Raw genomic sequence first — 26,961 nt, forward strand, 5'->3', positions numbered from 1 at the left:
ATGTATGCTATCATTTACAGAAATGAATGAAATTAATGATCTTCCTTACACCAATTTGAGTGGCTCAATGACTCCACCGCTTTCTCCAAATGACATTGAGGAAGATGCCATTGATGGACCAGATAATAAAAGACAGCGACTGGAACAACATCAACACAGTGGTAAATAACTACAAATAGATCAGTCAGTTTATCACCATAAGTTGCTTTGTGTCCTAATTTGGGGATATCAAATGGGGTATCTGCAAACTACCTAATCACATAACATCTTCTGTTACTGCCCTTCCCATACATTAACAACACAGTTTGCTCTCTGAGCTGATGTGATGCATCACTGATGCGCAGAAGCTTTTTGTGGTGCAACTTCTTATGATAAGTCCTCTGTATGTCAATGCAGAAATGGGAATTCATATATTGATTGTAAGATTTTATCATTTATCATATTTGCAGAATTTATAATTTGGACGTGTCTCATCTCATTATTTTTTTTTAAATAGGGGGGAATTTGATGAAATTCAAACTCAATGAAACTGATTTGTACATCTGATGTTAACTAGTGTATGCTCTTTTACATTCTCAGCATTGCTATTGGGTTGGGTGGTCACTCCTTAAATTATAATTCTCCTTCTTTAACACTTAGTAATCTTTCCAACAGAGGTAGAGCTATCTCAGCATGGAGTCTGCTTTCATTGCCAATCTAGAGTGACTGAATCATCACCATGGCAACCATCATCTCATGGTTACCTGGCAACTGATACATTGAGTAGAGTGTTAAATGCAGTTGATCCGGACCCGAGTAAATTTGAAGATACAGTGTCACAGTTATTTGGTTTCAACTATGTCACAGGGACTGCTTTGATGGATCATACAAAACAACTGTTTTATCTTATGAGGTATTTAATTTCTTGCCATTCTCGGAAAATAGTCATACATGTGTAGTCCCAACAAACTGAAAAACCTTTATCAGTCTGTCAGGTCATTATTTAGCAACATGTATACGCTTTTGACGTTGGATTCATCTAGGACAGTTCATCTCCTTACAGTAAGTTTCAGAAGTTTTGGGGCAGCAAGTTGGCAAACCAGCATGCAAATTGGCTGTCAACTTGGGATTTTAATACACATTTGGCTTACTCCAGACTTGATGCTATACACATTTGATGATAGTCAATTTTAATGAAGTAAAGATATCTCAACTTCATATTCATCTCTGAAAGATATGTTTTTCGACATTGAACTATAAAAAATGAGAAATTAAGATCAAATCATTTGATTTTTGCGGCAGGTGTTCAATCTGCACCTACGTGTATCACGTATTACATGAGATCTCACAGTGAATGGAAAGACACCTAAGTTCATGAACTAGTTCTAGTTTAAAGAAAGTGGAAGACGAATTTGATTCTTATTGTGAATGTCCCTTATACAAACATTTGAGAGAACAATTTCCATCATTTATAAAATTTGTTACACTTTTAAATTCTGATAATCTGTTTGTTCTTCTGTCTGTATCAAAGCATATATTCTATGGTTTCGAAATAAGAGACAATATTATTTTGTATGTTGACTAAGATAGCATGATCATTTTTTTTGTGTGAAGTTTTTGTTTATTTAATGCCATTAGCCTACAATACTGTGATAAAATATGAATGAATGAATGAATGAATGAATGAATTATCTCTATTAATGTAGCAGACTCTTCTGCATGATAATGATATTATTATTGCGTTATATAGGCAAAAGATATCTCACTATGAGAGACTGGCTGAAAATACATCATATTTACAAAGGGGTATGTCAAACCTTATTTCCTTTCTCTTCAATGATGTGTTAGTCATCATAGTAGCTTCACTCACAGATTATTACAGACCTAATTTGCTAATTTTCCCTGGAAAGTTTTTATATCCGCTACCAAATATCCATGCTTGCCATTTATTACCTCTAAAATTACCACATGTTTATGTTTCATTGAAACCATCAAGATGTGAGAAGAGACATTTTTGCCCTGTTCAAAATTGGTAATTTTCCAGCTGCTAAGATAAACCACATTTGTCATTGGTCAACTGAATATGTTTATTATTTTGACAGCCATTCAAAAAAATCAAATACATCGTCCAATGTATATCTATATTTTGTATGAACAAATTTTTAACATGTTTTAAGCTGTTTTGAAAACCCAACCCATTTGTGGAAGATTACTAAATTGGTTTTTGCATTTAAAGGGTTAATAATTTTAGACAACTATATTTTTATTATTATAATAATAAATCATAATGTGTATTTTTCATCAAACATGTATTTTCTTCTTCAATATTTGAAATTTGAAAGTTATACAACTTCTATGTTTTGAATTCTTTTCTGACTTATTAGATGGAGGTAACGAGCAAACACAAACCATACGTCAGCAGTGCTGTCAGTTTCTGCTGTATATCAAGATTTTTATACACAGGTAACAATGATCTCTATCAATGTTCATTAAAGTGAGGGAGTTGTCACCTATGCATGCCACAGATTGCCATAGCATGTAGTTTTTTTTACAAACAAGTGTCTACCTATGACTCTGGGCATTTTTAGCATGCATTGTTATTGTCGATTAGAACTCGATTCCTGAGTGTGCACAGTTAACAACCTCTTTTAAATATTTTGAAATACCTAAATAATTGGCAATTACTCGTACCTAATTATTTACGTGGCAAAATCAGCCATCTTTGCTGACAAAGGTGGAATGTTTCTACAGAAGAGTGCACAAGTTTTTAAGGTAACTGCAGAATTTGTTTCTTTAGCCATAATGATTGACACTTTACAAATTTTCGCACATTTCGAGAGTTAGCGAATATCTTGAAATTTTGTAGCATTCGAAAGTTCTGTGGAATCATACGACTCAAAATGTCATTTACAATAGTTGATTCATTTTTTTCAATTTTTTTTCAGATACTACCATCCCTCCAAGGTGCCAGAGACCAATAACAAAGATTGTATATTTGTGACAAAGATCAACAAATTTCCCACTACACTGTTGTATCATATATCCAAATTAATGACTCATATTGGAAGCCTAGCAGTTTTACATCAAGTAAGATTTGTTATAATTACATCACAGTATGCCTTGTACCACATGTGTTGATACTATCAACACAACAAACCCATCCCCTCTTCATTTTCATAGATATTTTTAAATTTCACAAATTCTAACTGAAATGAGAGGCTTCTATTCCCTGATGAAAAAATATTGAAACATTTCATAATTGCACTCTGTGCTCATTGATTGGCTGGTTAGATTCAACTGCTATTGAAATTTATAAATTTTTATTAAAATGAAAGGAATCAGCTAGTCATGTCAATGTACTACTTGTATCTTTCAGTTGGACTTTAATTTACTACATCCAATGAACATAGAATTATCTTTGTCTTTGATTTTCCCTCATTACCAACTACCAATAATAGTCTAATAGATGGAATTTTGGTTGTAAGATTGGCAGTCCACAAAATGTAATCTAATGGTATACAATGTATTAACAACCCTCTAGGCGTACTGTGAACTGCTTATTTTTTGCTGCTGGGAGTTTGCCCTGACCAAAATTCATTAGACAAAATGTATACTTTTTGTGTGCAAAAAGTATACAAATTCTGAATAAATTTGTACATTTTATGTATAATTTTTGTATACAAGAAGTACCCTATATTTGGAACAGATTTGTATACAAAAAGTATGCAAATACTATGCAAATAGTGTACAAAAAATGTACTTTTGTATACAAGAAGTATCCCATATTTGGAACACTTTTGTATAAAAAAATTGTACAAAGCTCAATTCATAAATAGAGCATTTATTTAACAAAATGAAATTCAACTTCATTGTGGTTTCATTTGCTTAAAGTGTATGGTCTTATTACACAACAGCATGTATTTGTATTTACCCATACTTACATTTAGAATTCACTTTATCAATTGTTTATGCTTACCTGACTGACTATATAGTACATTCATTTACAACCTATGTTGTATCTGACATGTGAATTAATGATTTTATGGCGCTAACAATTTATGATTGTCACTGACATTTCAATGCTTAGTACACCAATTAAATTTCATGATTTTCCAGCGATTTAATCAGTTTACAGTATACATGTATCAAATAAATCAGTATGCTTAGCTTAATCCTCTTCACTCCCACTGGAGCATAAGGTGCCAATACAACTCCTCCAGCCTTCATGATTCTGAGCAAGCCAATGTATTTCGTTCCAGGTTTTCCCCATTTCTACCATTCCCTCTTCCACTGTCCTTTAAAAGGTGCCCAACGGTCTGACTCTTCTCCTCTTTCCTGGTGGTGCCCATCTGAGTGCAGTGTGTGGGTGTCTGGTCTTATTCATTCTCATCACATGGCCCAGCCATCGCCAGCGTCTTTGTTTTGCTTCATGAATGATCTTTTTGATACCAGTGCTGATTTCTTTGTAATATGTTGTGTGCTTTCAGAATTGGACGAAGAGTATGTACTGGGATAATATCAAACTCAATTTATCAGTGATTTAATTATTTTTCAGAAATCTCTATGTAAGGAGTTGATCCATTTACATTTAGACATCCATTGGTTATTACTGGAAATATTACATTTATTGAATATTAAGGTTTCAGGTAAGATCATTTGTATACATCAAACACTATTTAAATTAATTGACTGACAATGGGCCATTCCAGTTTATATCTGCACCACCCCCCACCCCCACCACCCCCCGTTGATGTGGTCGGATTTCCAGCACTGTATGATGGGGAAAATACCCCGGAATTCCAACTGTATATGGAGAAACAGAATCTGGAAATCCAGACGAGTATGGAAAAAAAATTCCAGGAAATCCAGGCAGTTATGGCTACTAAATAAAATATGGCCTAGTTTATCTCGCCACATACCGGTTGATGAGGTTGGATTTCCAACAGTATGACTAAAAAAACTTGGAATTCTGACTGTATATGGTAAAAAAATTGGGCCAGTATGAAATAGTTATTACTGAAATTAGATAAGGATGGTGGCACGAATGAGCTCATCAACACCATGAATCAGGACTAGTTTGGATTTCCATTATCAAATATAAAATTTTTGAACTTGGTAAATTAGCATATGATGAGAGTTATATTTGGAAATCCCACTCTGTATGGTGGCACAATGGAACTCATCAACACCATAAGTATAACTATAGTTTTGGATTTTCATTATTGTATGGTGAATGGTGATTTGGAAATAAAACTTTGTATGACTTATACACCCATGGAAATTATACCCTGTATGAAGTAAACACACAAACTCATCAACAGGGAGGGTGCAGATATAAACTGGAATGGCCCAATGATGGCATAACCTTTTGTTTTCCACGATGGGCTGTGTCATGCCAGAAAATTTGGGATTTATAGTGTCATAACCTGTTGTCTAATAGGTGTTTTATAACATAGATCATGTCCAAAACACCCTTAAACACCTGTAAATAATTAATATTAAATGATTCAGCATATTGCCAGTGCAATTTTTGTTATATATGCACTCCCATTAGAGATGTGCTTCTAAGATCAAATACAGTATTGCTTTTGCCCCATTATATCAACATTGGCTTTTATAATCCACACTCTCAACCAATGTGTCTTCAAAGGCATTTTAGTGCGCCACTGGGACAAACTTTATTGACAAACACAATGCTTGGGGATATAACAAGCTTTCTTGTTTGTGTGGTGATTGTTATTTTAATTTCATAGTCTTTTTTTCTTTCTGTAGATGGTAGTACTCAGTCTGAAGTGTGCCAACTATTGAATAGCAGTGTGAGAGCATTGCTGTGGGATTTGGTGGCTATTGGCAGTGCCAGTCATAGAAATGTAAGACATGTACAATACAAAGTACACATCACACTTTAATTACAGCTTTCACTTTCCATCAGTAACCATCATACCCAATCTCCCAGGCAGAGTTCTATTTCTAGAATATATCGCTGCCACCATGTGATCTTATGCTGGTAGTTGATTGGTCAATGTGTCACAGTGGTGCTACTGTACTTTCAAATATGCTCATCGAAACATAGCCATGCATTGTTTGTAGATTCTGACTGTTTTCAAAGAGAGAAGCTCAATTTTCAATGGTGTGGCAGTAGGACGATTTAGTCATCAGTACTACAAAGTGCATTAGTTTGTTTATATTTCTTCGCCTGGCAAGTCAGTTAGTAACGGTTATTCCATGATCAAATTATTTTGAAAATTATAACTATTTTCACCCTTCTTATAAATAAAGATGACAACTTTGACTTGCGCAGATCAACAAGAACAAACAGAGACATTACCAAGCTTTAATTAGATATTTTTTAGTTGATTGGAATATCCAGAGAGTCACCAGTGGTAATTAGTGCACATTGAGCCAGGTCAAAACTCATACTTGTAATTTTCATTATCAGCTGTCAATTAAATATCTTAAAAATTGTTTATTAGTAGAATAAATTACACAAGACCCTCTAATAACAAAAATATGCAAATAATTGGCATAGTAAAAGTCTTGTAACATTTCATAAAAAAATGGCGATGTGTGGTGGCAGATTGATCTGGCCGCAAGGATCTCTGGGAAGGAGATTGCATCATACCAGTAAGTATTTTCAAATAATAAATAATGTTTCAAACATTACATGAAGATGCTTACTCTCATTTCGGAATACATATTTTTGTAAATCTAAATTCAGTTCAGAGGTTGTGAATTACTTTGGAGATGCTCTTTTGTAAGTTGCCCTCTATGTATGAGGTTGATTACTGATTGGACGATGCTAAGGTCATTAAATTCATCCACAATAGATTAAATAATTTTTAAATGCCATTTTGTGTTTCTAAATGTTATTTATAGACCATATCCATGGGTAATATGCAATGAGTTTATTAAATCAAGTGAAACTGATCAAACATGAGCAACAAAAAATGCATAGTTTTCAAAAGTCTTATACAAAAAAGTCTGTCTAGAAGGGAATTCTTAGTGTTCACTGTGCTATATGTTTTATTGAAGGTTATTAGTCCCCGTTCAGACGAAGCCCGAAAATGGGGACATATAATCGGTCTCCGTCTGTCCGTGTGTCTGTACAGAGTCATATTTCAGAATCCTTTGGACTGTTTTCGTTCATTCTTTGCATGTGCCTAGTACTTTATGTGGGACATATGGACATGCAGTGGTTTAGCAATTCGATTCAAAATTGCCGACTGGCAGCCATCTTGTTTTTTGAAAATGTTGTATTTTGGACATGCTTTGTCAGTTTTCATTAAAATTTGGTACATAGATTATACATGTTAGGATACATGTTCTTCGACCGTTCGTGCATCCGTCTGTCTGTGTGTCCGTCAGTTCGTTCGTCAATTCGTCTCTGGTCATATTTCAGAATCCTTTGGATCGATTCTGTTCATTCTTTGCATGTGCCTAGTACTTTATGGTGGGACATATGCACATGCAGTGGTTTAGCGATTCGATTCAAAATGGCCAACTGACAACTGGACATGCTTTGTCAGTTTTCATTCAAACTTGGTACATAGATTATACATGTTAGGTTACATGTCCAGGACAATTTCTTTCGCAATTGAATCAAAGATGGGCAACTGGCAGGCATCTGAATTTTTGGCCTTACTACTATATTTCCAAGATTTATGTACCATTGTCAATGGTATATGGCACATACATCATACATGTCACTTTGTTTCATAATCAGATCAAAGATGCCTGAATAAAGGCTGTTTTTATTTTTGGCCATATTACTATATCTCTGTCACCCATGTATCATTTTCATTGATATTTAGTATGTCATAAATGGATACATGTACATGTCAATTCAATTTGCAATTTGATCAAATATGGCAGACTGGCGGCCATCTTGTTTGTTTAAAATGTGATAACTTGGACATGCTTTCACTTGTGATTTATGTTTTTCTTTGCTATGTCTTAAACCGGAGGGGTCGTCATGCAACACGTGTTCGCATTTGATGTAAATAAACAATCTGTTGTATACGCCACTTGGGACTCAAGTTTCAAGACACACTCATGACAACCCTTCCACTTTAATATGACGAGCACAAAGAAAACTTTCAAAAATTTAATGGGGATTGTGTCATTTTCAATGACTTGTTCATTTATTGCTGTATGAACAATTTGGTGTGGGCACTCATGGTATATTTGTTGTAATCATCATTTGACCATGGTGCTTCTAATTTGTACCATTATTATCATAAATTAAAGAGATTTTGACGAATCAAACACTGTTGGCAAGTAGATGCTTCAAATAAACTTATCAATAAATTGTCATGCATTCATCCATCATTCATTCATTTAATCAACTCATTCATTCAATTAATCAGTTCATCAATCTCATTCATTCATTCATTCATTCATTCACTCATTCATTCACTCATTCATTCATGTGTTTTGTAATACCGTTTTACGATAATGTCATTGCAGGTCGCTGTCCAGCAGTATCATTTGGTTACATTGTTCCCATGTAATTGTTTCAAGGAACTCTGGATACAAATTATTCATTTATTAGATCACAGAAATCAAAATATGAACACAGAGGTGAGAAATGTTATGTTTTCACAAATAAACGGTGGTCGTCGTGCCACGCATGCACAAGATATGGAACTCTTATAAACAAAGATGACAACTTTGACTTGCGCAGATCAACAAGAACAAACAGAGACATTACCAAGCTTTAATTAGATATTTTTTTAGTTGATTGGAATATCCAGGGAGTCACCAGTGGTAATTAGTGCACAATGAGCCAGGTCAAAACTCATACTTGTAATTTTCATTAGAAGAGAGCATTGGATTGTGGGAAATTCAATGTTTATCAACACAAATATCGCACATGCGTGACACGACGAACACTGCGTAATCTACAAGCATGCATGCTAGATAGAACGCTTTGGTCGAGAGGCCACCAGGCCAGCGGCATCAGTTGCGGAATCTAGAACGTGCATACTAGATAGAACGCTTTGGTCGAGCGCCCTTTAGCGACAGAGCAGATGGCGATGTCCTCACCCATCATCAGGGAGATTGTGTGTTTGACTCCTATGGTTGGCTGTAAACTCAACAGTTCAAAATAAGTACATTCTGTCCTCCTGCCAGACTCACATCATTTGTATTTGGTTTCAAGATTCCGCGGGACAACTGACGTATTTCTCTCAATACATGTGTTTGCTGAGTTGTGCTGTCCTCATTTCCTTAAATGAGCCCTGAGGCATTGACATAAAATGGTAGTATTAGTGCGTAATATGCATTTTTAAGGTAGCAAGACTATTATTTCTGTTGAAAATTACGATTTTCACATTTATTTATTAATTGATGAAATGCACTATAAACTTTCATATGATGAAGTCAACATAACATAGAATGTCATGTAAGTTAGTTAAAATGTAGATTTTCTGAAGGGAAGCAAGGCAGCCTCAGTAGTGTTTTCCAAAATCAGCAACACAGGCTTAATCTGTGTGCCTATAAGTTTCAAAGATAAACCCAAGACAAAGCAATGTTAGGATGTGTTATCAGTAGCTTTTTGACACACAATGAGTGTTTCCAAACACTTGAGTGGTTTGTCTCCGCCCCTGTTTGTTTCACAGATTAGTCATTTGCATATGAATGTGTCAGACACTTGTTCACACAGCCACTGAAAAAAATCATTGATTTTGGTTTTCTCATCTGCCGATTTTATCGAATTATAACTATTCCATTCCTTTATTTTTTTGGTTTCCAATAGCCTTACACATTTAGATGTCCCTGCACAAGTTAAAACAGACCTTGAAGGGAAAACAAATTGATTGTGCCGATAAAAAAGCTTGAAAGTCTTTGCTGTGACGTTTTGTACGAGTTTATATTTTTCAAAATACAAGGTCTTTAACAAAAAATAACGTATACTCATTGTCGTCGGATTAAGACCAAATTTTCACAGCTTCAAGGTGACAATGAGAAGAACTTGAATGTGTCCAGACAAACTATTTCGTGGATTATTTATCAACGTGTTGTGGTTTGAGTTGGGGACAATGCGACTAAAACGGAAATTAAAATTCAGCACACTACTTTTTGAAACGTATTGCTTGAATAAAACTGACAAGACACATTCAATTTACCAAACTATTGAACAACTTACTAGAAAAAGTGAAAAAAAAACTTCTTATCACCAGCATAAATGCGTATTTATTTTTTTTACAGAAAAAGTAATTTTTACCTTTGATTGAGTAACACTTCGTAGAATGCAGATACTTTTGAAAAGCTTGAAGTCTGGCGATTCCAAAAATATATACGTTCCTGGATCTTTTTTATAGTCATTTAGTCACAATTACAAGATGAAAACAAATATGCAAATAATACCCCTGCTACCTTAATCCAATGATTCTGTATAATTAAATAAATATAAATATCAAAGCTCTCTAAACTTGGAGAAAGTGTCAGTTTCTCGCTTTACACACTTTCTACATGTACCAAAAGTAAATAGCACAATTATGACCTCAACTATGCTTTGTTTCACATGGCCTCTGCATTGTCTCTGTATTCTAAGGAAAACTTCATATTATGATATTAATAATTACTTTCAGTCATTTTGGTGTCATTTATATGGTGTAATACATGCTGTAATAGAGTGCTGTATACCTGAAGAAGTAACTTCTCTTGGACTGCCTCCAGGTAACGCATTTGATACACAACTCATCTATACAGTCTAGTTCTGTCATTACTCTTTTCACCACCAGTTTTCATCTTAAATTGTATTTATTTAAAATACTTTTGTATGAAATATTTGGAACATGTTTGTGAACAGGTCTTTCTTTTTGAAAAACAGGCCTGGGAACTTAAAATTATCCCTCTGAACACTTATGTGAGTTACTAGGGGAGCTGTGTTATTAAAATTACTTCATAGTACATGTACTATATAAATTGGAAGAGTGATAATTAACATTTTTGGGTCTTGATGGGAGAATGGAGTGGTCATTCACCTTAGAATTACATGTAAGGTCTGGGGAATGTGTGATAATCCAAAAAAGGAATATGTTTATTCAAATACACAACCTTTTAGGCATGGTAGTATGAGGTATATGGTATATTGCAGTATTATATTTGTTACAGAGAAGAATTGTATTACTGCTTATGCTTATCAATAGAAGCCAGTAACCAACTGAAATGCCAGGCCGATTCAACCATTTTCCGGGCTGCTTTGAAAATAATAATGCAAACAGACAGTTTTTGACTCCCGTGTGCGAAGCACAAAAGGGAGTCTTTGCAGTTACCCTGTCTGTATGTCTGTATGTATGTATGTATGTATGTCACTTTTTTTGTTCCACCGTTATCTCAAGAACCACTAATCAAATTTTGGTGAAACTTGGTACATAGATGCTCTGGGATAATGCGCAGAGTTGATTAGGTTTTGGTAAAAATCTATGAATATTAATTACCTAATTTGCATGATAATTAACTGATTTTAAGCTGTTCTGTGACTGTTCCACTGATTTTTGAAGAACCACTCATTGGATTTCAATGAAACTTGGCACATGGATGCTCTGAACTAATGCGCAGATTTGATTAGTTTTGGGTAAAAATCTGTTAATATTATTAATTACCTAATTTACATAATGAATAATCAATTTTCGGCTTTTCCACTGATATCTCAAGTACTAATCATAACATTTCAATAAAACTTGGTACATAGGTGTCATATGATACTGCACAGACCTGATAGTTTTTAGGGTAATATCAGTACATATTAATTACCTAATTTGCATAATTAATAAATTTTCAGCTTTTGATATTTCGAGTAGTAATGATCATGTTTCAATGAAACTTGGTACATAGTTACTTGAGGACTGTGCAGAGACCTAATTAGTTTTGGGGTAAATATTTGTGCATATTAATCATCTTATTAGTATAATTAGTTAATTTTCAGCTTTTCACCTGATACCTCAAGTACTAATCATCACATTTCAATGAGACTTGCGACATAGATATTCTAGGACTATGCAGAGACCTGATTAATTTTGGGATAAATAATTGTGCCTATTAATTACCTAATTTGCATAATTAGTTAATTTTTTGCTGTTCTATGGTGTTGCACTGATGTCTAAAAACCACTTATTGGATTTCAATGAAACTTTTAAAGAGTACCCATCACATTTCAATGAACCTAAGACTATGCACCATATTAGTTTTGGGTAAATATTTATGCTTCTTAATCACCTAATTAACATAATTAATTAATACTGATATCTCAAGTATTGATCATCACATTTGAATAAAACTTGGTCCATAAATGCTCTAGGACAATAGACAGCCTGATTAATTTTGGGTTAAAATCTGTTCATATTAATTCTCTAATTAGCATAATTATCAAAATTTTTTTGGTTCTAATCACATTTCAATGAAACTTGGTACATTGTGCAGACCTTATTAGTTTTACACTTAAATCTGTTCATATTAGTTACCTTATTTGCATAATTAGTTTTCAGCTACAGTTGTATTCCATCAATATCTCAAGTATAAGTAATTTTGAATTAATTTTTAATGTGTCTCCAAAACTCTCAGCACACGGGAGTTCTTTCTAAGCTTTCTTTGATTCTCCTTGCTTTAATAAATTGACCCAACCTAAATCTTCATGAAAATCCTACTGCTTTTTGCGATACTGTAAATAATTTGCGCTGAAAAGTCTTTTTGGGTGTTTTGTATGGAATTTATTTTCACTGATCTTTGTCGAGTTGAATGTAAAATGTAGGAAAAAAAATATTTATGCTTGATTTTATTTTCACTAAATCATTCTTTCAGCTAATTCCAAGCAAAAAAAAAGTATTTTACATAATACATGTTATCTCCAGTTTTCTGAATGGCATTGTTGATTACTGCTAAGTTTCAATATGCAACTGTGTTTAAGAGAACTGTACAAAGTACATGTGAGAAGAATGGATTTACTGTTACTTTCACTCTCTTCACAGATGCTATGAATACTTCAGATTTGAAAGGATTCTGTCTTTGGATATTATTACACATATCTCCTTTATATCAATATGATATACATGGACAGCAATCTATGACAAAGGTAAACAGAAATATGTTAACCCTCTGAAGTAAAAAAAATGTTCAAATTATATTATATATGATGTATATTAACTAACTAATATATAAAAGTATTAATTAATTTCTTTTTGCAGTTTTTGTTGTTGTCTTTGTTACAAATATTTTTTTGAACATATTATTTCAAAAACAAGACATAGAAGTTGTGAGCTTTTTGAACTGATGTGTGCACTGGCCAGAATTAAGGGGGGAGGGGTGTTCAAAATGCTTACAAAAAAAACACCTCATATGGTTTTCATCTAATGTGATATACCATACACAATATTTTAATACAGGTAGTTATATTTATTTTGGTAGGTTCCTATTAAATGTAACTGGTTAGCTGTCAATGATATTTTGAAATCGGCAATATCTCCACAGGTAAGGACAATATGGTATCAATTTCACTATGTTAAACATTCTCTTGATTGTGCCAAGATTTGTATCATTGTCATTGTAAGGACAATATGGCATCCATTTCACTATGTTAAAGTGAGGGAGTCGTCACCTAGGCATGCGTCAGGTGGCCATAGCATGTCATTGTTTAAAAACAAGCGTCTACCCATGAGCTTTTGCGTTTTTAGCATGTGTTATCGTCGCTTGGGACTCAATTCCCGCGTGTGCACAGGTGACACCCCTCCCGCTTTAAAAATTCTCTTGATTGTGCAAATATTTGTATTAATGTCATTGTAGAATTTCATTTTAAATTATCTAATCACGCTAATATGTATCTTTTATTTTGATATCCATGTTGTAAATTGTTTTATACATATACGTACATGTAGCGAATTTGTTTTCTTGATAACACAGGTATGCTTAAATGACAGTAGTGTGTTTCTTGTTAAAATAAGTTATATTTCAGTGATCTAGCATAGAATAAATGCAATTTTGGGGTTTAAGTGCACTTCTGTTGGTGATGGACTTCTAACAGTGCAGTTATAGTATGTACATTTAGTTTGCTGTGATGGGCTGAAATAGTAAAAACAAGTTTAAATGACCAATGACATACGCGTTATGGGGTAATAATTATTGTTTTTATTGTTTACAATTTCAGGCTGGTGGTTTAGATGAAGCAAAACTTCGTTGTTATATAAAATGCTGTATTTCCTTGACTAGTATCTGGGAACCTAATACTAAAGTCATTGTGCTGATATGGGATCAATTTCATAAACGACTGGTAAATCAATAAAACACTGTTTTTCTATAATTTTCCATATTTTGAGAATTACCGGTACATGTAGTGTGCTTTTTACAAACTTATTATTCATGTAAGTCTTAAATCAATATATTTTACTGTTTCATAAAAAGCTGGATCTGTATGTTTTCCAAAATGTATCTGCCCTCATTCAAACACTCTCCAGCATTGAAAAGTTTCAGGTCATTGTAGGTATCCATGGTGATCAAAATCATAAGACACAAACACTTGCATGTTTACTTGAAACACTGTCAACCTGCTTTTAACAAGAATGAAAATTTTGCAAAGAAAAAAGAATAATTTTTAACAATAATAATTCTTTTATGCATATATTAGAATGAAGCATTTCACGTGCCTGGATTAGGATTACAAGACTTTTCATCAACCAAGTAAGTTTTAGTAACAGGAAATAATTAATAAGTTTGTAGTTCACTCTGCAAATATTTAGTTAGATATTAAAGTTAGAGTGAGTGGAGATAGGGGAGGGGGTGGAGTAAGCGGAAAAACTGTAATTTTTCAAATTAGTTATTAATTTCAGATTTTCCAAGTACACTACATAGCTGGGTGATTTGGTCTGGTACTTGCTGCTAATAACAAGTCTTTCATCTATTATATTTTTACTTAGAAAGTCCAGTGCATCTTGGTTTGAAGACTGTTTTCATCGTTGTATTGACAGTGATGATAACTATTTTAGGTAAAGGCTTTTGTTTTCATAATAATTCAACATGTTATATACATGTAACCTTCAATTATCTTGTAATTTAAACTTATATTTGTTGTATTGTATCTCACTGTTAGTGTAATGATAATACCATTTGTACATGCCAAAAAACATGCGATTGCAATATTTTTTTAGCTGAAAAAACACAGTGGCAGCGGCACAGAGAGGTGGTCGCATCCTCGCAAAAAATTTGGCGGGGGGTGGGGGGGAGTGGTTGTTTGGGTCGCCCCCCAAATCAAGCTGAAACCCTTTATGTCCAAAATTTTTGCCCCTCAAAATGCAGGAAATAGCGTTTCAGGGGGTCTATATTTCAATATTGTTAATGGGGAGCATGCCCCGAACCCCCAAGTCAGATCGTGCATTCGGCGCGAATGTGTGTATTCAACAATAGCAACAATTTGAGCATAATACACAGTGAAAATACAATTTACCTCTTATTTCAATAAAAATATCACCAAACAGAGTGAGACAAGACACTAAATGCTTTGTAAGTCTTTATAAAATCATATTCAGATAAGTTGTATGGTAACCAGTATTTTTTTTTGGTTCAAGGCGTAAAGTTATTAATTGAGACGGAAAACATTCTTTGAAAATATATGACATTCATATAAAAATGGTTCAAAATAAAGATTTGATTCAGTAGCAGTATTTTGTATAAATAGTTTTTTAGAGTAAGTCATATTTCTGTATTGTATTTCAGTGCCTTCAATGAGAAAGGTAACAGTTTCAAACTGTTTCTGAAATTACTTGCTGTCCAGCTGATTAAAAGTAAATCCAGTAATAACAACCAAGGCTGGAAACAGATCAAAGGAAGGTAAGGTGTACATAGAATTTATTAAATATTCAGTGAGAAAATCATTGTAAATTTAGGTAAACTTCATGAAAAAAAAAAACTGAGGTAAGTGTACCACAGACTCAATTAGAATGTCAAATTTGATGGAAAAGTTGACCACAAGTTGTTTTGGGTTTATTATGCATATTTGCTAATATGGATATGCATAGACTAGATGCCAGCTATTATTGTGAACAAAATTTCCGAATAATAGTCTAGTGTATTGGTCTAGAGGGCTGTGTCTTTCACTTACGTATGAGTCAATCTGAGTTCCTATGGTAATGTACTTAATTAATGGAGACAGCCAATCAATGATGGCACAGAATTCTGTGTTGTTCACATATTTAAGAAGCGAGTCACCATATCATTTCTGAATGCACTGGGAAGGGTAATCTGAATGGCTAGATTCCAGGTTAGAATATGAATTAAGGCCAAAAAATAAAAACTTTCGCTTCACATTCCAGACAGAATTTAAAAATTATACAATTTTAATTTGTCTATGTTGAAAGTTTTCAATTTTTCACAACAAAAAGATGTATGTTTAATGTTTAGAATATTAACGTGTGATGCTTTTAAATTTGTGCATTCAACTTTTCATGCACTTTACTGGTATATGAAAATGCTTGCAAAAAATTCACAGGTTTCAAACTGATGTGCAAGATGATGAAAAACAAAAACCCAATTTTGTTGGCCTAATTGTAGACATATTTTTTTGTCAGGGATATTCAGCATGCTCGAATGTTTGTGATCATTTCAGTTTACCATTCAGTTCCTTTGTTAAAATTTCATCACTAAAGTTTTTGAATCATGTTCAGATACGTGGATTCTCAGTAAATTCTCAACATTGTCAATGAAGATTCATATGAAGTACTTTTTTGAATGAAGTTTTTGAATCATGTTCAGATACGTGGATTCTCAGTAAATTCTCAACATTGTCAATGAAGATTCATATGAAGTACTTTTTTGAATGAAGTTTTTGAATCATGTTCAGATACGTGGATTCTCAGTAAATTCTCAACATTGACAAATGAAGATTCATATGAAGTACTGATATGTTATTTAACATATATTTGGCTTAACAAATATTTTTTCAACATTTTTATATTTACTGTTTCACTCTATTAGAAGTGTATCTGCAATAGAAGCGCACATACATAAATTATTGTATGCTGGATTATTGTAATACTATTTTGACCATAGAGACAAGGTATGGGCAACAGTGGCCAAACATGTATTTTAGCGTTTATTTGCAGCTATAATGTACATTAATGCATCATGATTGATACCTGTCTGTCATATTATGTTGGCTTATTCTCTACTTATGATAATTGCACAGGATACCATACAAGCCTTTATTTTTATCAAGGATTTGATATGATAAGGGTGTGCAACTTTTATAATATATCACGGGAAGCAGACCCTTATGATTTGTGAACAACTGAAGGCAATTCCATTCTGTGCGCGTCAATCAAACGTGATTATAACCAATAGTGACACAGGATGCAGTCAGTGCATGGAAATGTTCAATTACATGAACAAAAATGAGTTAGATTTTCGTCACATTCAAAAATGCACCAGTCCTACTACACACTTTGTACACGAGCATGGTCACTGTAAAAATAAACAGACATCAGTTGAGAAGAACACAAATATTTCTTTTTTTTTTTTTTCAGAAACACTAATTTGCAGTAGGATATCTCAAAATGTAGACTTGTAATCATTTTGTAATTTGGTGTCTTCAATTCACGTGAGATTTTCATTGCATATCATGTGCTTCCGTACCCTAAATTTATCTATCCTATCTATTATACTTAGGTTCTATTCTAAATTTCATCAAAGAGGGATGCAGCAGCTGAGTGAAGTTGGTCTTGAACATTTCATTGATTTATTTCTTACACTCTCAATTGTCGTGGATACAGAAGACGTGGTAGGGAACCTTTTCTCTTAGTTGTATTTATTTTGACCAATTTTCAAAATGGCCGCCAGCATCAGAGAAATAACTATTAGATTATTGGATTATATTCAGCCCTGCAAGTAACAGCCTGATTCCTGTTATACGGTGCAGACTACATGTCATTTGAGTAATCGTGGCAGAGCTGTTAAAGTGATGGACTTGAAATTGGGGTCCACTTGAATAGGTTCAAATCATGTTGACTATGCCAATTTTTGTTCCCATCTATTTATCACTTCCATTCTGAATGGTATGAATTTCTCTGTACATAAATACTACTTTTTCTCTCTTTTTCTGCTATTGGTTTTTGAAAATTATAGAGATGTGCTATACATGTATATATACATTTTATTATTATTTCTTTATTCCGCACTATATGGCCACCGGCCTAAAGTACTGTTACATTTCAAAACTTAAATTACACACGGTCGCTTTAAAATTACAAGATACATATACTTCAAATCATACTTCCATTTCAGTTTCTCTGTAATGAAAACTCTTAAACAAATATTTACCCAAACTTAATAAAATATACGAGTTAGTACTCTGTAGCAATGCAATGAATTTCATCTTGGTTGGTGGTGAAAAATAATATTTTGGTAAGAATTTTTGTCTAAGTGCTTCATATTTTGGACAAACCATAGTAAAATGATATTCGTCCTCTGTGACCCTGCAACCAAATGGACATAATCTTTGGTCACATGGAATACCCAATGTTCTACCATTTTCAATTTCTAGGGGATGACAGGAAATTCTAAGTCTAGTTATAGCACATGAATAGATAGGAGTAGCCAACGAAATAGCAGCAAGATATCTTTCATATATTAAATCTTGTTTAAACATGCAATATGTTTATACATTTTTTGATCAACCCTTCTTTTTGACAAATGAATGGCTTTGGTTGTCCTTGTCATTTGTATTCTGTTGTAAAATGTTATCCTTTGAAGACATTCAGTCCAAATTAAGTCCAAATTATTTTTCTTACTTGAAAGTAGTTTCATTCTTTTCTGCCATGGTGTCATGTCGATTACAAAAAAATAAAAATTTGAATCATGGGATTCACATTAAACCATACATGATGTATTATTTTCAGGGAAGTAGAATGTGCGATCTATTGGACATGTTGCCTAGTAATAGAATTAGTCAAAGAAAGAGAATAGTCATTTGGAAAGGTAAATTTATATCTTGTATTGAACTAATGTACAGTATATACTACGAGGCACTATCTCTGAACGTATGGTTTTGATATCTCCGACCGCATGGGCATTGATGACTTTCAATCAAGTATAATGTTAGTATTCTCTACAGCTTTATTTCTAAGCATGCTAGCACAAGTTTTTTTACACATAAAATTTGATTCATTAACATATGGAAACTCATTTACATATAGTGACTCATTTACATATAAAGACCATTTACATATGAAGACTCATTTACATATGGTGACTCATTTACACATGGAGATTCATTTACATATAGTGACTCATTTACACATGGAGATTCATTTACATATAGTGACTCATTTACACATGGAGACTCATTTACATATGGGGACTATTTTACATATACAAACTCATTTGCATATTGATATTCATTTACATATGGTGATCAATTTACTTATGAAGTGTCATTTGCATATGGTGATCAATTTATATATGGAGTATAATTTACATATGGTAACCACTTTCATATAACTCGTTTACATATGGTGATCAAATTGCATATGGAGTATCATTTGCATATGGTGACCACTTTCATATAACTCATTTACATATGGTGATCAATTTACATATAGAGTATCCTTTACATATGGTGACCACTTTCTTATAACTCATTTACATATGGTGATCAAATTACATATGGAGTATCATTTGCTTATGGTGATCAAATTACATATGGAGTATCATTTACATATGGTAACCACTTTTATATAACTCATTTACATATGATCAAATTACATATGGAGTATCATTTGCATATGGTGATCAAATTACATATGGAGTATCATTTGCATATGGTAACCACTTTCATATAACTCATTTACATATGGTGATCAATTTACATATAGAGTATCCTTTACATATGGTAACCACTTTTATATAACTCATTTACATATGGTGATCAAATTACATATGGATTATCATTTGCATATGGTGATCAAATTACATATGGAGTATCATTTACATATGGTAACCACTCTCATATAACTCATTTACATAGGGTGACCAATATACATATGGTGACTCATTTATATATGGTAACCACTTTCTATAACTCATTTACATATGGTGATCAAATTACATATGGAGTATCATTTACCTATGGTAACCACTTTCATATAACTCATTTACATAGGGTGACTAATATACATATGGTGACTCATTTACATATGGTAACCACTTTCTATAACTCATTTACATATGGTGATCAAATTACATATGGAGTTTCATTTGCATATGGTGATCAGTTTACATATACAGTGTCATTTACACATGGTAACCACTTTCATATAACTCATTTACATATGGTGACCAATATACATTATATGCAGTGGTGCTGTTCACTGATACACAGTATTATATAACTCATCAATATAAAATTATAATCACGTATTGGTGATTTATTTTATTTTTGTTTTATATTAGGTTTGTTTGCATTGATCTTAATTAACGAGGACAAATTACTAGATATCAAAGTGCTGGCTCACAAGTTGGTATTACAGTTTAATGCAGTATGTAGGTATGTGTATAGGTCTCATTTATCATTTGTGTATATTTTGATATACTACAATTAGTGAGATACATGTACATTTAAGGTAGAAGCCAAGTCATAAATTAAAAAAACCCAGAATTTTTTCATTTTGCAATAAATTGTACTCCAAGGTAATATAAGGATATTGACCTAAAAAAAGTTTTGGGTCATCAGCCTTTTTTTCGAGAAATTGATGGTTGTATTTTAGTGCAAAGTCACCATTTTGACACTATTATAACACTTTTACCACAGGTTCCTATGGCAGAGATATTATGCAATATCTCAAAATCTAGCCTTGTGTTCTATGGAATTGTTCTAAAAATAGCAATTTTCAAGAAATATTAGGGCACGTTTCTCAAAAAGCTTAACTGTAACACACAAAATAATGCTATTTCATTGTACCATGGGACATTAGCTTCATGATTGTACATAATAAACTAATGAACATTGTCATGTGATTTATGACCAATTTTGTCAAAAATTATGACTAGGCTTCTACCTTAAGTGTATGTAACAACATGACATGCAAGATTGGATGTTTGCTGAGAACATTGACTGATATCCAAAATAAATAGGAAAAACAGCACCAGCAGGCAATGTGTTGATAAAACTTACCCTTGAATCACCAGACTTAAAATTCAGTTTTACTTATAAAGTCATCTTAGAAACTGGCAAAAAATAAAAGTTGTAGTATGAATACAATGATTTTTAAAAACAATATTTATTGTGCTAAGCGTCTTTTCTGGACATTGAATGTCTTAGCTGACTTTTTTGTGTTTGCAAATTAAGAGTGCTGACATACACATGTAATGTGCATTTTGTTTGGGACAATGACAATGTGTACGTGTAACGATCTTTCTATCATTATGAAATTTGAATATGCTATTTCGGCATCAATATGGTGTATCTGTTGCATGTATGCCACAAGTCTGAAAACATGTCTAATTAATGCACAATCAAGTAATCAAGAGAATTTTTGAGTTTTGAACATCTTCCACTAAGTCTCATCTTGGTGGCAGTGCTCTCATACACTTTATAGCCAGCACTGTGCATGCAGTCAAACACCTTCTGAATGCCACAATTGACTTCAGTCACAATTCACAAAATTCAAAATTTTTTCCACAGTTTTCAAAAATTTTGATCCAAACCTATAATCATTAGGTAATTATATTCATCTGATGCAAAATAAATTAAGAAATTATACAAAAATAAATATAAAATGTGTAAAAAACAGGAGAATTTGGATGGGAAAATGCTGCTGCTCAAAAGGTAGATACAGATATAGCAAACAACGCAGCATGTGCATATGACAAACATTCCTACAGTTGGCATGTGTAAGAAATAAACACTATTCGGTTTCAGATTGTGAACATAGAACAATGATGCATCATCCATTTAATTCCAGAGAGTTCAGTCAAAATTCAGATGACTCAAATGTACATTATAAATTCTGGGAGATAATCAGTACTTATCTGGAAGGCATCCAAGAAGTATTTGAAAGAAGTACATACCTTCATTTATCGGAAGATCAGCTGATAGGTAAGGATTAGATTGACGTTTGTCATAAGCAGGATTTGATATCTGATATCTCAATAACATCTCATCTGATTTAAATGATAGTCAGTAATTCAATGTGGATCAATTTTTTATGAATGCCCTTCTTGTTTTTTCTACATGTCCATGTAGTACATCTGCATATTGAGATAATTTTCTGTTTATTGAGAGAGATCTTGCATATTGCGTGGAAGGCATGATCTGCCGCAAAAAACAAACGATTTGATTTTGAATATCAATTTCAGTTTTTATAGCTCAATGTTGAAATACTGATCATAAGCAAATGTGTTAATGGCACCTTTATATTAAGTGTGGAAAGACCCACAAATCTATTTCTCTATGTCGCACACGATGTTTTTCCGCTATGACCTTTGTTCTGTTTCTTTTTGCTTGATTCACGCATAATACAGGATCTCACAGTAAAAAGAAAATTGTCTAATTACAATGTAGCATTCAACCTGTGACTGTTTACATCTTGTTTGTTCATGTTGAGCACTCATCACAAACAATGTTTGGATTCTCTTGGTCACAGGTGATGGATTCAGTCATTTGTTGCCTGTATGTAAAGATTATGAACTACACTCAGCGTTGTCTTGTATTCAAACAATATTACTCAGATACAGGTGAGGAATAATAAACTGATTTTTACCTTGGTTCACATGTATATTTAACAACTTTGCTCAGATGATTGCTGCATATCATAGATGTTAATATCTGTTCATTCATGCTTGGATAGAGCATGGATGGAGACATCGTTGCCAGACCGGTGATTTAGGCGGACTGTGTTTTTGTTACCTTTGTTGTCAGCTTAGTAGTGCCTGTTTATGTGTAGCTTGAACTATATGTGGGTATGTGATTATACAACATTTGCAAATTTTAACAAAATTTAACCATAGTAGAAGGTGAGAGAATGATGACGACCTCATTAGTATGCATAAACCTGATTTTAGGGAAACTACTATAGATACTGTTATACTACCAATTGGACATTGACATCATTGGTGGGCATGTTCATAAAGACCATGTTCATGCCAGTAACAGTACAGGAATTAATATTACTGCATAATATCACCATGGTGCTGCTGGTAATTATTATTTCTTTGTGGTATGCTTGTTTCTTGCACTAATTGTACTGTTCATGTTTTTCAGGGCTTTGAGCATGCGTTCATCCAGTAATAATGATGGTCCAAATACTGCAGTGATAAAAGAACAACATAAAGGTGAGCAATGTTCATATATACAGTTTATATATGGACTTGATGTAGCTTTTGTGGCCTGAGGTTGTGCGACTGAAGCAGCCAAGCTTGTGAAAGGCGTAAACCAGTCCTATCCAGTCCATAAATGCAGCAAATATTGTATTCAGTCTATTAAGCTTTTATCATGTGCCTTATACACTAGGTGTTATTAAAATTTTAGCATGGCATGACCCTTAACACATGACATAATTTAGAATGACATATTTTGTTTTGAATGATGCAAACTGGGCTGGGCAGGATACAAGTAATTATAGCCCAGATGTGAGGGTGCACTTCCCATAGCAATACAAGTCCAAGCAATACTAGGTATATGATAAATACAGTATAGCGACTATGGAAAAGGATTGTGGGAATTATTCAGGAATGGCGAGAACTAAATCTACTGGTGAGATAAACAACTTGAAATTTCTCCATATCGAAATTTGTGAAAAGCATTCTGTGATGTAATACCGGTAATGAGAATACATCACAGTAGGTTTCTCATCAATAATATAGTAAGATTGTGAATTGTCAACATTTCAGTGTGTTTCTTTCCAACCAGTAGATCAAGTTGACACTGCTATTGATGTGAATAAAATTGCTCTCACCAACAATGGTGAGGAGGCAAATGCATTCTTACCAACTGTTAGACAGTGGCAATTTGAATTCCTGCATCTTCATAGTGATTGTAAATATATTTGATAAGATAGTGAGGTATGTAAATGAGTACATATCAGAGATCAAATTTATACATGCCTGTACCGGCATGCTCTAGGAAAAGAGAATTGTTGATATGTTGTTTGCTTCATTTAAATATGGGATAGTACATGGGAATTTACTGAAATTACCACCAAAGTTGATGACTGGATTGGGAAGTGACAGAATTAAACTAAATTGGATTTAGAAATAGTTAATTTGTTCATGTACATACATCAATCTGACATGCGAAGGAATGCAAGGGTGATATACAGTGAAAAGATTGTGCAAATTTTTGTAGTCGCACAAATTGCGAGATGATCACAAAAGAGAAACCTACATTTTTAGAGGTGAATAATGCATTGATTGTAGAACTGATTTGTGTTCATCCAAGCATCCACTGCATTCTGTGATGCATTCTTTTGATTGACGTGTATGGAATAGGATGTGCTTTCATATGCTTGCAAAGTGCAAGAATTCGCTTCTTGTGAAATCTGCATTGTATAACACCTTACATGCTTAATTAAGTTGCATACCTTTACCGTATATATCTTTGGTCATGTGTATGCTCTGTTCATTCTTTCAAACTTCATCCTTTAATAAATGCATTGTTTTCACAGCGATTGCGGTTGCATTGTGGAAGCATGTCTACCCGTTTGTGAAGACCCGCAGCACAGCAATGACACCCCCAGTACAGTTAGCTGATATTGCAGCTAATTTCACGCTTTTAGCCATGTCTATGTAAGTCATCTTAAGACAGCTTAAAATGTATTCATTCACTTCAACCATTGTTAGCCCCCACTTGTTAATATCTTGTGAACTAATAGTCCAAATCAGACCAAACTTGGTAGAGACTTGATTTGTCAATATAAGATATATGCAATGCAATATTGAGTTTCAATTTAATTAACGAGCTCATTTGCATATTTAATGAATTTTGAATTTTTGTTAATATCTTGTGAACTAATAGTTCATGTATTTGCTATTTAATATTGACTCAATTGAATTTCCATATTCAATTGATTGTGAATTTTTGTTAAAATTGATGCAAATTTTACAAAATTTATTAGAGATAATCCTGGCTGTTAACTTTGTGTAACATAATTTTAATTTTCAACTAAATCTTCCTACTCAATTTTATACATATACATTCAAACTTTATAATTCATAGCCAAATATAATCACATCTGACAAATGGGAGCTGTGTCATCTACAGATGACTTGTTTTTTATAGTTTATACACACTGTTGTGTACCAGTTATCTATAATTGTGTGTTGGTAGAAGCACACATGTAACACTCATTCCAGAGAGTTTAATTATATCATTCAGTTCCTGTCTTACCCAATTTGTTTTATTGGTGGTGTATGTGCTTACTTAAATGACAGGGATGTGTCTGGTTAACATATCACCTCTATGGACAAACCAAAAACAATGGAAAAAATGCCTAATCAGGTGCTGTGTAATAATGAGTAGAACATTTCATATTTTAATGATGTAGTATACAATATTTGATTTTTGTGTACTTCTATTGGTAATTCCCTTCTCGTGGAGCAATTATGGCATGTGTCAATATTGAAATTCTTCAGTAGATATTTAATGATTTGAAAGGCACCTAAATCAGGTAGATCTATTCAACGAAATGGTGCTTGTGTCCTTCACAAAAATTTTAGCCCCAATGTACATATTTCGTTAAGGTATGGATGTATGTGGTTGTCAACCTGCTGTCATTGACTCATTTGTATCAATGACTTTTACAATGAATTTTACCTGTTCCACTCATCATACGAATACTAACTATCATCTTGAAAAATGATTTTCCATGCTATTATTCATTGTTCATAGGGATGGTGATAGCAGTGTCTCATCACCTTCGTTTCTTACTATGATTCAGTACTTCGGTTTACAAAGCTCACAAGTTCATACAAGGTAAAAATAAGTTTTTACGGAAGAGATGATTTCATTCATTTATATGCAAATGATCTGTCTCTGATATACTGTAAAATGACTAATTTTCGCTGGGTTTAAATTTCGCTGATTTACCATTTCATGCATATTGAGTGGGGTTTAAATTCACGGTTTTATCATTTAGTTAATGTGTTCTATGCTAAATTTTACATATTCACTGGGTCGTAATTTAGCGCATTTTCCAGTCAGCGAAATAAGCAAAATTAAAACTCAGTGAATACATATAATTAACCCCTTTACAGTATGCAAATGTACATGTCTATCAATGATATATTCCTATTTTCTTTATCCTGATCAGTATTTGCTGCCATTACCTGTGTTCCATCCTCACCAATCAGACCATAGTCACCACGTTGCAAAACAGTGTTGGTACTGACTACCATAAACAAGTTATTCATGCCTGGTTTCGCTGTGCACTGCTGACTCCAAATCCAACAGAGCATATGCAAGAACTGACAACGTAAGTAACTGAACCAAGCAAAATCTTGCAATGTCGTCATATGATTTCGCTTCACTAATTGACAGTATTTTTGTTGTTTAATAATTTTTGAATCAGTTGACATACATACTGTGTACCAAGGATTTGTAAGAGTATGAAACTCATGTGATATGAAGACCTATAGACATCCAGGCATTTTCACTGCCTGGCAACTATTACGATGAAAACAAAGGCCAAAAACTCTCAGAAAACTGTACTCTGGGATAGTTGCTGAGACTCTACTGAACAGTGTAATAAGATAACCTTCGTGTGCAACATATATTAATTTGGTTGTCACATAGTTTGTGCTTTTCGACCAGTGTTCCACAGCAGCTCACGTAGAACCCATACATGCTACTAAGACGTGAACCACTGTACCATGGAAAATTCTGTGATGTAGCTCCATCCCAAAGAATATATATATTCTTGTGCATACTGACACTTTCGCTGATAACTTCTGCATAACTAACTTTGTCTCTATAAATATTTCTGTTGTAATTTTGTTTTGCAAATT

The 26,961-nt window shown here is 33.3% G+C and overlaps 1 protein-coding gene across 1 annotated transcript; it reads left to right on the forward strand.

Annotated features, from left to right (window-relative positions):
• The first annotated feature begins 22 nt into the window (after nt 1-22).
• Nucleotides 23-26,433, forward strand: LOC100372413 (protein MMS22-like). The gene is made up of 25 exons (XM_085505277.1): nt 23-161; nt 655-892; nt 1,730-1,785; nt 2,364-2,442; nt 2,925-3,066; nt 4,535-4,625; nt 5,752-5,849; nt 8,446-8,559; nt 10,572-10,659; nt 12,951-13,054; nt 13,387-13,449; nt 14,123-14,245; nt 14,600-14,652; nt 14,889-14,957; nt 15,685-15,798; nt 17,632-17,743; nt 18,861-18,939; nt 20,413-20,506; nt 21,924-22,057; nt 22,605-22,695; nt 23,222-23,292; nt 23,870-23,995; nt 24,624-24,744; nt 25,847-25,930; nt 26,268-26,433. Exons 1-25 carry the CDS (start codon nt 23-25, stop codon nt 26,431-26,433), a joined length of 2,649 nt encoding a protein of 882 aa, XP_085361403.1.
• Nucleotides 26,434-26,961: the final 528 nt, after the last annotated feature.

Source organism: Saccoglossus kowalevskii, chromosome 11 (genome assembly GCF_978046115.1).
Source record: "Saccoglossus kowalevskii chromosome 11, keSacKowa6.1, whole genome shotgun sequence".
Classification (NCBI taxonomy): domain Eukaryota; kingdom Metazoa; phylum Hemichordata; class Enteropneusta; family Harrimaniidae; genus Saccoglossus; species Saccoglossus kowalevskii.